This window comes from Thunnus thynnus, chromosome 17 (assembly GCF_963924715.1).
Source record: "Thunnus thynnus chromosome 17, fThuThy2.1, whole genome shotgun sequence".
NCBI lineage: Eukaryota > Metazoa > Chordata > Actinopteri > Scombriformes > Scombridae > Thunnus > Thunnus thynnus.
The window spans coordinates 3,795,965-3,811,519 of record NC_089533.1 but is presented as its reverse complement, the minus strand read 5'-3'; the positions used below and the strand labels follow the sequence as shown (position 1 = coordinate 3,811,519).

Here is a 15,555-nt window from a genome sequence, read left to right as displayed (position 1 = left end):
CTGAGGAGGGAAATAATTGATTGTGTTAGAGACTTGAAAGAGTTGACTTGAGGGGTTGAGCATTAAACAAGCATGCATAAATGTTCTGCTCTCCTCGTCAATGATAGATCAATGACCGTGTTCTCTTTGCCTCCCGTCGTGCAGCTATGGCAGAGTCTATGCAACAGCAGACCCCTACCACCACACGATTGGCCCTGCCGCCACATACAGTGTGGGGACTATGGTAAGTCAGTGAGACCTATCCGTTATCCGTTTCTGTCTGTGTGCAACCCCCCACCCCCCCACCCCGTCTGAAACATCACGACACAAGCTCACACACACACACACACACACACACACACACACACACGACTCACACTCCAAAATAAAGACCAGAGACTGCAGCAGTCACTGGTTTTTATTTATATATTTATTCATTAATTGATTTTTGTCATGCTATCTGGCACACCCTAGTGGAGCTGAGCAGTACTGTAAAAACCCCGGCATGTGGAAAATGGCTCAGACATTTTATTGCAACAAAACACGCAAGCTCACCTCATGCATATATTGATTTGACACCAGTTCCTGTTGAAATGAGAATGAGTGATCACTGCAGTGTTTTGGTTTTTTTTCTTTTTAAATGAACTTTGCATCTTAACAACAACTACATTTCCAAGCTTCCTCTCTTCATTCTACATCACTCAGCTCGCTACAGAGCGAGTTGGCTCATCTTTATGTTTTTTGTTTTTTTTTATTCCATTCAGCCAAAACCAAAATTTGAAGGGATGACGTTGAATTGTTAATGTCTGTTTTTAGCTAGCTTTTGCAGCTACTGTAACATCAAAGATGAAAAGTGATGATAAATAAAAGAAAACGGAGAAGAGTTTCTCTTTGGATTTTTTTTTTTTTTTTTTTTTAAATGATGATGATGATGATGATGAGGGGATGGGACCGGGCTCGCAGACCAAAACCTAGAGATTAAGGACCATCAAAACGCATGCAGCAGCGTGCCGTGGGACATAAAACAGAGAGCGAGATGGAGGGAGGGAGTTGTCTCCCCTCCTACCCTATAAAGCTTGATCGGAGGCGTGCTCTCTGCTTGAGAAATGACTCAAATTTACCATTCTGGCATGCATGCGATTTTTCAACAACATAAAAAAAAAAAAAGCGTACAGTTCCCCGGTGCAGCTGCTAGCTAAAAGCTTTCATTAATTAAGACATTTCTTTTTTCCTCTTCATTTACTTAATTAAAAAATGTGCTTGAATGTTTTTTTTTATTCTTTCTTCTTTTTCCTCCAAATTTCCTTCCATTTCTCTGACACTTTAATCGTCCTCTCGATGAAAGTAGAAGACAGGATTCGGCCCCCCCCTAAAAAAAAAAAAAAAAAAATATCAGAGCTAATGTTGTGTGTGTTGGGAGCTCAGGGAGTTAACACGGACTCGAGAGAGAGGGTGTGTGTGTGTGTGTGTTTGTGTGTGTGGTGGTGAGCAAATGGCAAGGCTACAGGGAAATGGGACTGTGCTCTGTGCTGAGGCCAACATCTAATAGACTGGCGAGCTGAGGAGAAAAGACCAGTTTGGCTCCTAATTCTTTAATCATATATGATTAATGGTTCTCTAGCAGAAAGGAGTCATTTTTTTGCATTTAAAAGCTATACAATAATTAGTTCCACTGAGGTTGAAATTCTCTTTACTCATTCCCCAGCATAACAGAAAGAAGCATCTCATATACGGATAAAAGTTTTGTAGAAGAGGGCTCCCCCTAAAATTAGCCAAAATTAGCCTTTGAAGACATTCAGTAGCTTTTTTCTGAATTCCTAATTGCAGCAGAGCCACCGAAAGATGAGAGGAGGGACTGTATGTGTGTGTGTGTGTGTGTGCATGTGCAGGTGTGCATGCATAGGCCCCCCCCCCGCCCACCCCCACCATGCATGCTTGATGTGTGTCTGTCCTAGATATCTTGAGCATGGTGCTAAATCTAAGGGCTAATATCCTGTGGTGGTTTGCCCCCTCCTGAAAGGTGCAGACACCTCCGCTAGACTTGAAAAGGAGCTGTGATTAAACCTCTCTGAACTTATCCTGCTTTGGTTGAATCTCAGATATTGTTACTGCCCAAAAAAAAAAAGGGAATATTTTTTCCTCTAGGGGGAAAAAAAGCACATTATTTTACAATGCTTAACGTAATTAATTCAAGAATTTAAAAAGTGTTTTTTTTTTTTTTTGCTACTATGGTTAAAAAAATTTAAATCACGTATTTAATTAAGCTCAAAAACCCACCAATCCACCTTAACTCCTGCTTTGTTCCTAACACACACTCATAATGTCTGCAATTAGAGGATCAATTTCACCAAAAAAATCAAGTAACGGGCTTAAATAAATATATTATCCTGTCAATCTGCTTCATGATAATTGCTATCAGAGAACCGCTATATATATATATATATATATAAAAAAAAAACATATCCGGAAAAAGGAAGGAGATTTGTGGAGAAAGAAAAAAAAAAAAACCGACTAAAGCTGTCACCTGAATACTGATTGGTACTTTTTCATCTTTGATGTTGCAGGCTAGCCTATACAGAGGAGGGTACAGTCGCTTCACTCCCTACTAAAAGAGAAAAGAAAAAAAGCGAGAAAAGACAGAGACATTTCCCCCCCGCCCCCCCTCTCTCTCCCAACAAATAAACAAAATAATCTAAAAAGAAAAAAAAAAAAAAACAAGTGAACACCCGGTCCTTGGTGGAGAGTTAAATCAAACTAAAAGCTTCCAGGTCCCCCCCATGCTGAGCCCCTTCCCCCCCCCGACACCCTCTCAAGCCGATATTTCTACGACAACCTTTTTGATGTCATCATTGGTCTGCTCTTGTTTCGTATTCATTTTGTGCTTTTATTTTGGAAAGTTGTTTTTTTTTTTTTTTTTTATGCACATGTGCATTATCTTGATTGCTGTATACGGGTGCTGTGTCACCATAACCAATGTGAGCCTACTGCAGCACGCATGATGCATGCTCAGAGGTGTGTGTATGCAGTCGCTGTCATCTGACTAAGAATATACTGGGGCATTTCTATAACATATATACATGACATCAAACAGGAAACACACAACCAGGTCTGATCAGGTTGACGCCGATCGCCCATCAATCCCAGTTCATTCCTTTCTAGAGCTTCTATTTCCCATTAAACACACAGAAGTAAAGACTCTGATGAACATGCCTTTGCTAATTCTTAGTTCAAAGACAGCACTGCTCTGATTGCTTTTGTTTTGTTCTGTTTTTTGTTTTTTTTTAAACGTTGGAGTGTCCTACTGTTGTGCACTTACAGTAGAGCCTTACAAGCTGTACTATGTGGTATGACAGCATGCACTGTAAAGGGTCATGAAGGTCAGATTTCTGTCTCATAGCGCAGCCAAGTCTCCTGCAAATGATTGGACGTTTATTTGCAACTGTTCTGCTGTGGTGGTTATGTTTCAAGGGGGCGGAGATGACTGCATTATTTTATAGAAGTGCAGCCAAAATTAAATATAGTGGATGATGAGTGTGGGTTTGCATCTCATATCATACAAGTAGTTGGTCAGTTTTGCAATTCCTTAACATGAGGAGATTTAAAAAAAAAAACAAAGCAGCTTCGATCTTCTTCCTAACTTTATATCAGCAGTGTTTTTAGTGTTTCATATGAGTCAAGCTTCAAAAATATAGGATCCAATAATAACCATTATGCAACTTGATCGTGACTTTTGTTAACAGACTCGACAAAGATTCTCCAGAATCATAGAAGACGTTAGTTTTCACAGACTGGGTAGTTGTGCTCTTCATGATGAATTAACTCATTTTGATGTGTTAAATTGGTGGAATAGCCCTTTAAATTGCCACAAATATTGCAAAAAAAGTTTGTACTGAAAGTTTGCGCTCACTTAGAAATGACTTTGCTTTATATAGTAATATTTTGAGGCTGAGTTGGTGGTGTTGTTATAATGGAAAACATTATATCAAAAGGTGTTTCTGATATTTTGCCAACCTCAAACTACAGAAATACAATCTCAAACATGATCATAGGGATTGTATATTGAGTATATGTGGGATTTATTGTAGTACTGTATTAAATCAGTGCAAATATTCAATTAACTGATTAGTATATTGACAGAAAATTCTGATAATCAATGAATCATGGGGTTCCGGCTCCTAAAATCTGAAGATTTTCTGCTTTTTCTTCGTTTTATTTGTTTATCAGAAATAATAAGACATTTGAAGACATCACCTTGAGTTCTGAGGAACTTTCTGACTTTTGTAGTTTAACTAATAATTCAGTTAATTAAACAAAAAAAAGGGTCATTTATTGATGATGAAAATAATCATTAGCTGCAGCATCTTCCAGTTTCCCCCCCCAAAACATAATCGCTAAATATAAAACAGTCGCATATGAACTTAAGTTGTTGCAGGAGACACGGTTGCGTATCGTCACTAATACACCATGGCAGATTAAATGTACTCGAGGTGCACTGTAACACACATCTACATCGACACACACACACACACACACACACACACACACACACACACACACACACACACACAGAGTAAATGACACAGCACTCAGGTGGGTGAACCTGACAGAGGGCTGTTTCTGCTACGAGTCACCGGTCTCTTTTTTAAGCATTGCACAAAAAAAAAAAAAAAAAAAAGTTTTACCTCAGGATAAGCTAACTGAAACTCCCAAACTTAGAATACAGTGCTATTCACTTCTCAGCAGGCAGGACAGTTTCATTTCTAACACAACCAGCAGCAGGTTCGTCCTCTTTGCAACATTTTGCAGCTTTTCTCGAAGAGCTAACTTTTGATTTTTGTTTAAGCAAAGACCCCCAAGAGAGGATAATAAAATAAGACTGTACTGTTGTTCTTTATCAAAGCTACTGTACTATATATATATGTAGACATATACTGTATAACACATTTACACTGTATACACACATAAAAACGTACCACGAGTACAGTCAGATGTTCTATAAAAGCACCCGGGAGATAAACGTGTGAGAGCGCGGCAGTGCTCGCCACTTAGTCAACATACAGTCGTCGCATTGGCTTCTATTACAACTTTGTGCTACGTGAGGTGGATCTGAAAAAGAAAAAAAAAATCTCTGTGTAGCTACTGTTTAGCTGTCAAAGATTTCAGTGCAGCTATGGAACTCAAAGCTATTGCCAATAATATTTAATTTATATGTACTCACTAAAGTGTTTGTGGTCTCCAAACAAAAAAAAAAAAACAACAAAAAAAATATGTTTGTTGCACTTTATTTGTTTTTTTTTTCTTTTTTGTATACTTTCCGAGATGTAACATATTTATAAAAGTATCATATACAGCTAGTTATGTTAAGTCCAGATGTTAAAATGATATAAGAGTAATGTTGTATATCCAAAAAAAAAAAAAAAAAAAAAGAAGATGAACCCATTATCTCATGAGTAAAAAGAAAATCTAAATGTGGGATATTGTTCTTCCTTTTATATGCTAGTAAGTACTCACCATTTGGGGGGGGGAGGGTTTTATATGAGTCAAAAATGAACTTTGAATTATTACTTTCACCATTTTCAAATGGGAGAACTGGTTTGTGCATTTGTAGGAGTTTGTCATATAAACTCTGCAGCAGGGTGTTCAGTTAGTGACCACTATTAGTAAGCTAGACTGGAATGAACTAGTTTATTTTTGTTTGTTTGTTTTCTGATCTGAATGTGTGTGCCTATGCATATATATATATAGATATATAGATATATATATATATAGATATAGATATATATATGCATTTGAATGTGTGTGTTCGTGTGTGTGTGAGGGAGAAGAAAGAGGAAATGAACACAGGTTGCAAACATACTGTAGTTTGCAGTGAGCTAACAGTTTTACATGACATAACTCTGCGTCCCTGTAATTACATCACGACCGCTCAACTCTGACCTCATGTGACATCAGCGGCAGCAAAAATAAATACAGACACTTTATGGATATTTATAACAACTACTCCTCATCTCATGTAACGGGAGACTTACTTTGGCTTTCTGGAAGTTTGACCCGTTTGGTCTGTTTAACTAATATCACGTGAAGTAAACATATGAATATATAAACAAAACAAACATACATACAGACTGTAGAGACTGGAGACTGTAGGATTAATTGCAGAAATTGATGTATTGGATCAGTGCAATCAGTCAATTGATTTGCAAAGTATGTATTTGGACAATTAGGATAGTAAATCAATCAATTAAGCAACTAACAACTAATTATAACATAATTGAGTACAAAATGCGCATGAATTACTATTTTGTGCCTCCATTAATGACTTAATATGTGCTCTGGAGTTAATCGTTTGTGTGCACAAATCAGCAGAATGTGACTTTTAATTGTTTTTCATCTTTTTTTTTTTAAAAGAGAGAATTTACACAACACTGATCAACAGGTATCTTTATATATCTCTGTCCAAAGTCGATTCATTCAGTTATTGATTCGAGACTACACAATACTAATTCACGTGCACAATAAATTAATAAATAAATAATAATAATAATAACCAGTTAAGTCCCACTGAGGTTGGAAACCTCTTTTGCAGGAGAGACCTGGTCAAGACGCTTAATTTGGCAAAATTAGCACCAAAACACAACTTTTAATGTGCTGCATGGCCTCTTCTTTCATTTTCCCATAGTCTAGTTTTCAGCAGCTTGCTAGAATACGTTGGGAAATTACGCTCTTATAGCGCAGAGCTCCACGGATTTTCCCCATGCGGTCAAATAAAGTCCATCTAGATCCTGACGGTGCACCTGGAACCTCCTTGGGCCTCCATCAGTCTTCCCTCTAGACTTAAAAAGTGTAAGAAGCTAAATTTGTTATGCAGATGCGTCAGAACTGATTCCGACTTTTATACCAGTTTATCCAAACGACTTGTAAATCACATTACACTACTAGACTTGATCTTGAATGTGCTTGAATGCTGTTCTTCTCATAATTATTTAGGTAAACTGACCAATGGGACAAACTTAAAGCCAGTAGCTCTTCCTCAACTGTATCATTGACATCCTGCTTTCTACATTTAGTCCAACAAATAACAGTTTTATTTATTCAAAGACCGTCTGGTCAACTGTTTAAATTAAAACACAATTTTGACATTTAAATTGTGAACGATCCCATACACTAAGAGTCCTATAAGTCATGTTATTACAGGGACAAGTTTCGAGTTGTTGTCATCTGGAGTCGCTCCTATCAGTCTGCACGGGTTTGTCACAAGTTTACAGGAAAAAAAAACAAAAAAAAAAAAAGTTCAAATTAACCGTTGTTAACCTGTTTAGGTGTCAGCTTATCAAGGCTTAAATGTTAAAGACATAACATGTAAATAATAACTCTGGTAGTCAGTATTGTAGAGGTCTGAGCCATTTTTATTACGCTTACAGTAAGTCAAACGTAGTTTAGGTGTGAATTTATAAAACAAAACACTTTGATATTTTTCCGTTTAGTTTGCTTTTCGTTGTATTCCATTACCAGCTTAAATATGCAACCAGACCTCTATTTGATCCAAAACATTTGTTCGTACTTATTATTAGTAGGTATTTAGGTATGTTTACATATCAGCAGAAAATACTCTTTATCCATAATTTATATTTAATACAAGTATTCATAAAAAGCCCTGATAAGCTGGCGGGTGCATTTATTAATCCACCTAAAAGATTTGTACAAAAGAGAACCAAGCAAAAAAGTTACAGTACTTGTAAATACATTTAAATGTATATACACACACACACACACAGTATATCGCAATTCTCTGAGTAACTGTTTTATATGTATTCCTATATGAGTGGGGTCATCTGTGTATTTTCAATTCAGCTGAACTTGTTCTTGAATTGTATGTAATTTCTATAATGAGAATATATTGTCTGAAAGGTGTAATTTTTTTCTTTTGAATTCATTTAATAGGTAAAAAAAAAAAAAAGTATTAAACTATTATGACTTTTCTTTCTTTTCTTCCTTAAATCATGAATTATTTTTTTTTGTTGTCAATATGTGACATATAAGTAACCTCTGATTGTTTTGAGTGTCAGAATAAAGCAGTTATAAGAACATTATGTCTGCCTTTCACACATGGATGATGTTGCTGATGTCGACTTAACAGGTTTTTTTTTAATATTAATTCATTTTTTGTGGGTTTTTTGTTTTTAAAAAAAAAAACATTTTTTAACTTATTCCTAGTGGTGTCTGGCCCTAAAGATAGTCGCTAATAGGTGTTTTTTCTACAGATCAGCACACTGTGACTTAAGGAGAGAAGCAAATGATGGAAACATCTGTCCTGCAGAAGAAACTGGACGTGTCTTATACGTTATAGAGTTTGGTATTTACAGATTACCAGCATGGTCATGGAGAACTTTCTTTTGTTGTAACTCGGTTTGAATCCCTTACTGAGCCGTCTGTTCAGCTTTAAACATTTGTAAAGCTGAAAATAACTCAAAGATGGCTTTTAGCGGTAGCCTTATTAATGTTCACAACCTAAAAAAAAAAAAAATAAGAGGAACAGCATCACATTTAAAATGATTAAATATGTATCTGACACTTTGAAATCATCTAGCCGGCTTGTTTTTTTTTGTTGTTTTTTTTGTACATCATAATTTTCAAAAAAAAGCTGCTGCAGATCCTGATTCAGAACTATTAGTTTGATTGGCTTAAATTATTTATATATGATTTGAAAGTGGAGACAACTGATACTGATGATGTGATGCAATCAGCGGATCCTTTTCATTAGAGAAGATTTTGACACTGTGTTGCCCTCGTTCTGCTACAAAAACACGAGTGGTGCATCTTTTACCTTACTGGTCATCTTTGGCCACATACAGATGCAAGTATCAAGAGAGTCTGAGTCTCATTGTTTTGCACATTGCTAATGTGAGAATCCAGGTATTTTATCAAACTGGAACCGGATTAGTTGTAACTCCTGTTGTTCTGTGCTACCTGCACTGCTGCCACAACCACTAAGTTTTATTCACCAAACCAAAAACTATCTGCTTGGCCAGATACCACCAGGTCTAAGTAGACGAAATATGTATTTTTGTAATTTAGGTGACCCTTTAATGAGTTTGAATATCTACACATAGAACAGTTTTTTCTTTATAAAGCAAGTAGCAGCTTTAAGACGTGAGCGAACCCTCTCCTGAATCCTTCATGTCCGTGGGTGATTAATATATTTGTGTCTGCAGCTCTTTCAGTTCTGGGCTTCCTGTCAGTGAGGAGACTATATGTAGCTCCGGCGCTATTGTGCTCCCTCCCTGCTGAGCTATAAGACTGCGTGCGGATATTTTTGTATGGAGGGTCCCTAGTGAGAGAGCTCAGTAAATCTGAGGTAGGGATAGATAGAGGAGGTGGTGAAGCTCGGGCCGGTTCTTTCCATGAGAAGAGGGAGATAGAGAGAGGAAGGGGGGAGGAAGGGAAGGTGGACGCTGATTGAACACGCCACTTGTTTGACTGTTTGTCTCTCTGGATTGGAAGTAAAGGGGGGGCGGGGGGAGGGGGGGGAGGTGACGCACTACAAAGCCGTTTCGAAATTAAAGCCTCGTCTTCTTTCATTCATTTATTTATTTATTTATTTTTTGTCAGAAGCTCCACGGAGCTGCCGGAGATCGCTCCGAATTAGCGAGCATCTGTCATGACGAGGGTCCTGGGACACTCTCCTTGCCTCGCCCTCCCCCACCACCTCAACACCCACGCACCCTCTCCTCCTCCTCCTCCTCCTCCTCCTCCTCCTCCTCCGCTCCCATCCATCCATTACACCGAGACTTTTCACTTTGCACTGCCAAACTGCCGATCTCCACTTGTATGATTACAGCGCACTCTGATCTTTATTCTGGGGAGAGGCGGTAGCACTTGTTTTGGCAGGCGTAAGGCCTCTGCTCCTGCTTCTTTTATGCAACGTTACAAGAGCCGGGATGAAAAGTGAATGAAGCTGTTGTCTCTCTGCCTCTCAAACTTTTTTTTTTTTTTGTAGCCAGAGTTCTTAACGCGGTTTTCCGTTCAGCTGTAGTGAGTCAAACGGTGTGTCTTAACCTTATATAGTGAACTTTTTCCTCCTTGTAAGAGTATACATTACGTAGATAAGAAAAGGCCGTCGGGGTGGGAGCACATTAAAGAGGGTGTGTGCTGTTTATTACATATATTATCTCATATGTTGTGTTTTTTTTTTGTCAAAGAATTATTTTCTAGCCTTTACTTTCTGTGACAACTAAAAAAAAAACTTGTTCAGAAAGAAAGAAAAACTTCCAACATCTGCTCCACACTGTCTTTTCATAGCACCTCTCATTATGTATGCCTATCAGAGACATAACATTCTGCATATTTACCAGTCTCCCCACTTCTCTCCCCTGTTTCCAGTAAATACAAAAGGAAGAGCTGTACTCAGTATTGATGGACATCACAGATGAAAACAATGAAGAGAGGAGAACTAGCTTTAAGAAAATAACACAAGAAGAAGAAGAAGAAGAAGAAGAAGAAGACGAGAAGGAGTCCCTCTACTGAGGCTGGCGAGGGAAGACGGGAGGCGTACAAAGTGGCGCCGCGGCAGCGGTGTCAAACCAGCCACAAACTTGACAGACGGAGTGAGCCAGTTTCCACCAGGGACCACCTTTTTGCCGGGTAGAAAAAGACAGAGAGAGAATGAAAAGTGTCCCGTTATTATAAAACATTTTATTTTTCTATACTTTTGTGATTTACAATGGTAAAAAAGTGTGTATAAAGCAGTATATATGTACAAATCTGTTTTTATGTTTTTTGGTAAGGGAGATGAACAGTTGGCCCTTGATGCTGATTCTGTGGTATGCAGGAAGGAGGAGGGAGGAGCCCCCCCCTCCTCTCTCTATGGCACACTGCTCCTGTCGCCGAGGTCATGAAAACAAAAACATAAACAGAAAGGTGGCAGGGAGAGCTCGGCATCCAGGCAGAAGCACTTTCTACGCTGTACTTCCTGTGGGTGGAGTCAAAGGTCAGCCTCCTGGTCTCACTGCTCCACCTTCTTCCTTCCAGCCTCCCCGCCCTCCTTCCTTCCTTCCTAACTTCCTTCCTTCCTTCCTTCCTTCCTTCCTTCCTTCCTTTTTGCGCCGGTGATGTCGCTCCTTCCTCCTTGTTGCGGTGTCACTGACCGGCAGCGCCTACTGTTAGCAGCGTCCCCCGTGGATACTGTCATGATGTCACTTCCTCCTGGCAGCACCATTGGGCATCCCCGCCCTCCCCAATGGGCAGAGTCACTGGTTTACAGCGTTGGGGAGTGGGGGGTGAGCCACAGCGGGATGGTGAGACGGTTATAACGCCGAGCCTCCCCAGTCTGCCCCTCTCCACGCCCCAGCAGAGGTCAATGACTGAGGACTAGTTAGAGAAAATGGCGCATAAGTCGCCGACTTTACTCACCTGCCAGACTCCGAGCCCAAGCCTTTGTGTCACTCTGCACCGACGGACAAACTATCAGACCAACGCGGTAATAAGGTGCGTACAACTACCAAGGATGCACGTTTCCACCTGACGAAAATAACTCATCAACGTCCATGTAACAAATTGAATTATAATCGAATAATCCCATTGTACTACATCAGCAGGTGCATAACCAAAACACAAGCCTGAGACATATAGACTATGTCGCTAGATAAAACATTATAGAAATACAGTAGTGCCCATCCAACGGTAACGAGGAACGAGGGCTGAAATATGTCAATTTTTTTGTCAATGTATTCTGAGAATATTTATTTGTGTGGTTTCTATTTTTTTTGTTTTTTTTGTTTTTTGTTGTTTTTTTTGCAGCAGCACTGAAAACTTTTAAAGAGGAAAAAAGTTTTAATTTGGTGAAAGCGAAACCTTAATTCTTTATATCAGGAGAGTCACTGTAAACGTGTTTAAACAAGAATGTTGGTTCAGTTCTTTGAATGTACTTTAATGTCTAGGGTGTCCAATAAGTATGTATTCTTTTTCTGTATATAAATATATATACATATCTATTATATGGGCTGTGGTGATGTCAGGGAGTAGAGGGGGTGGACAGGAAAGCCTTTGGCCCCCGAACATAGATATCAGACCCTTAACCCCCGCCCCCGCCCCCAACCCCCACACCCCCCCCTTCCAACTAAATATGTCCCTGATATTTACTGTAACATGTGATCATGTGTTATATGATTGAAAGTGTGATGGTGATAGTGTGAAATGATCTCCCCCCCACCCCTAAAAAAAACCCTTCTTTACCACACACACACACACACCAACACACACACATCCTGTGCAGACACACACACACACAAATCCCAATTTTTTTTGGCCCCACCCAGAGTAAAAACATCAGATCCTACTTTTACCCCCGACAGACACTTAGGCAAAATCTGCAGTAATTTCAGCCCTTCAATCGGAGCTGGGAAGACTTGCTAAATAGTGCAAGGTGTTGTGGGTGTCAGATAAAAAAAAAAAAAAAAAAAGTTTAGGACTATTGATTTTTCTTTTCTTACTTGAACCAAAGTATGATTTGAACACACAGTCTCAGTGCTCTTTGATCAGGAGACAGCGGGACTCGGTGATGATGGCGGAGCCCGGATGTGTATTGACGTGACCCAGATTTCATTCGCTCATCGCTGCTGAGGAAGAGCTCGCTCCCTCTGCTAATGTAACGAGCTCCAGCTGATTAAGCCCGGCTCGCAGCTTCCTGCAGCAGCAGCAGCAGCAGCCTCAGTTCGTGAACCGCTGTTCTCATGCTGACCCTGGTGGACAGGCTGTTTTATTGCATATTGGAAATAACCTGCTGGCCCTAAGAAGAAACTTTATTTTAATCAGAGGCGAGCAGGTTCGGGTGAAGCACAACTTTGTTTGAGAGTTCAGGGTACACTACTTCATCAGTAGTGGTTCTGTGTGAATTGTTCCAAGAGGGTAACACTAGGTTTAAGCTCCTGACTTCCTGTACAAAACTACAGTGTGTACTGTTAATATCCTGTACAGTAAATCTCACCTCACACTTCTTGATTAACTTCATCTTATTTCAGGTTTAAAAAAAAAAAAAATCAGGGCTCCTACCCACGCGACCTCTGTTCATCTGTAGACAGCTTCTCATATATTACAAAGAGTATCTATATCATGGCAACTTACTGTTGTGATGTCTAATTGGGGTAAAGTCAGTCATTTGTTCTCCCATGCAGCGATCATATGCAAGCTTAGCATTTTCATACCTGCAGGTTTGTTTCCGAGAGTCACATGACTCATCTGGCCTACTTGCAGCACTACAGACTTGTGGTGGGTCAGAGAAGACTCAGGAGCAGGCTGGAGTTTTACTTTGACAGGAACTTCCTGGGGGAGGCAGAGCTGCCCCTTTGGAGGTAAAAAAAAAAAAAAAAAAATCAGCTTAATGTTCGGACTTAATCGGCAGAGATGAAGAACCACAAGTTTCTATTGTTTTTAATTACCAACAGTGAAGTTTGGTCTGATTTTGTCCACTGAATGATCTATGCACTTTGCAACAAAAAACAGATATGATGTCACATGTGAAAGGCACATTTTAAGGAAGACTGTTAATCCACTGTTCACTTATTTATTCTAGTTAGCTAGCGTTTCATAAAATCTATAAAGGTTGGCGTTATTTTACCTTTTTTTTCTTACTGTCAACAAATCCTTTGAAAAGGCCAAAACATCTCTCAATACTCTCAGCCCATCAGTTACTACTGAAGATACAGATATTTTTAAAATGTATAGTTTTATTTTGAAAAAAAAAAGGTCTAAATTATTTCCTAAAACAGCTGGACATTGTAGTTTTTAGCAAACATTACTGAAACAGTAGAGAGAATGAACATTTGGTGCTTTAGAGAGTATTTCTGGCAGCAGGATGGTGTGTGTGTGTGTGTGTGTGTGTGATTGAGTCAAAATATGTCTTCATGATAATGAAGGAACATGTCACCCCAGTGCGACAGTGTGACTCATTGATGTGTTTTTGAACAACAGAGCTCTATGACACAGAGGAATAAGATATATCAAGCTTTCAGGATTCATGGGATTTGTTGATAATACGGAAAAAAAAATATAGAATATCACCAGCTTTTTTTTTTCCTTTGATAGGCGTAAATTCCCATCTAGCCCTGACATCTATAAGTAAGTAAGTTACTTTATTTATACATACATACAGACATAAAACACAATAAGAACAGAAATAAATAGAACAATTAAACAAAGACAAGTGTAAACAAATGGGCCTTGAGCTGCTTTTTTTTTTTTAAAGGTGTCCACAGATCTAATAACATTTCTGCTCATTTGTCTGTTTCAAAATAAGACGATGTTAACACTGTCTTGATTAAATTGTGTGTTCTTTGTGAGAGGTCACTATGTAGCATTTCTTTTGGACAGTCATGCGGCCGTGCATGTCAGATATCAGGCTGCCGCTGTTTTTGACTCTGTGCAGATTTAAATGTCGAGTCGTCAACGGTTAACTCCGACAGACGTCGTTTCTATTGATTCTGATGCACATATAGTAGCTACATTTGCACTTTTGTGTATCCAAAATAGGTGTCATTAGTTCTTTTTATTCTTATTCTCTTTATTATTATCATGACTGTTATTATTGTTATCATTAGTAGTTGTAGTGTTAGTAGTAGTAGTAATAGTTGTAGTAGTAGTAACATTTTACAATGTTGTACCAAAGTTAAACTGAATATTATTTTCATAATTATTTTTTTTCATAATCAAAATCAAAACTTTACAATGCTAATAGGTCTCTTAGTACTACAGTAGATGATACATTAAAGCTGCATTCATTTGTGTTTTGGCCACTTGTTTTGCAGTTATTTTGAGTCTCTTTAGGACGGAAGATAATTAAAAACAACTACAGCTCCCATGAGCCTTTGTGATTGATAATGACTATGGAGAGACAGAGTCCAGTCTGTTCTAGTAGCTTTCAACACGTTATTGTATTTTCTAGAGGATAAAACAAACTATTCACCAACTACATTTCCCACAAGACTCTCATTGCTCGTCTCTGATTAAGATTCATGGAAGATGTAGTTTGTCACTATGAGCACCCACTTTCATGTTACACACAGGCGTTTTATCCATTGTTAATATAAAGATATCAATAGGTAGAGTTTTAACTTATCTAACTAGTTAGTATTACTGGTCTTCCATGTTAGTATCCGTACTAACATCAGTGGTCATGGATGGATACGGAAAATCATTTTTAGTTTATTTACTGTGGTAAAACTGTGGTCGTACATCTCTGCCCGCTGAACTACCGCCGTGCCCGGAGAAGTCCTGCCCTTTCACAAAAATGTCAGTCTCATGTAAAACTCCAGCCTGCATCTCAGCGGTGGGATTGGAGCGGGGGGGGGCGGGGGTTGAAGCGACCCTCCCTTCCTTCCTTCAGATGCCTTCAGTAAAATGAACTGGTCCTGATCTTCCTGAGCACAACTGCTTGAGCTGTGACACTAGCAGGATGTCCCCCCTCTGAGAGTCCCCCCCCCCGCCTCCCCGCCTCCCCTATCCCCGCCCCCTCACCCCCCCCCCCCCCCCCCCCCTCCCCCCCGATCCCAGCACACCTGCCCCCCCACCCCCGTTCACACCTGT

The 15,555-nt window shown here is 39.2% G+C and overlaps 1 protein-coding gene and 1 long non-coding RNA gene across 7 annotated transcripts in view; one reads left to right on the top strand and one right to left on the bottom strand.

Moving 5' to 3' along the window:
- LOC137200873 (RNA binding protein fox-1 homolog 3-like) overlaps positions 1-2,628 on the top strand; it is a 505,114-nt gene extending 502,486 nt beyond the window's left edge. For all 6 annotated transcript variants that reach the window (XM_067615568.1, XM_067615564.1, XM_067615569.1 and 3 more), the window contains 2 exons: positions 145-223; positions 2,544-2,628. In XM_067615568.1, the coding sequence (XP_067471669.1) occupies positions 145-223; positions 2,544-2,588 (124 nt within the window). In that variant the 3' untranslated portion in view covers positions 2,589-2,628. The remainder of the gene's footprint in view (positions 1-144; positions 224-2,543) is intronic.
- LOC137200890 (uncharacterized) overlaps positions 1-15,555 on the bottom strand; it is a 128,859-nt gene that overhangs the window by 9,156 nt on the left and 104,148 nt on the right. The window lies entirely within an intron of this gene.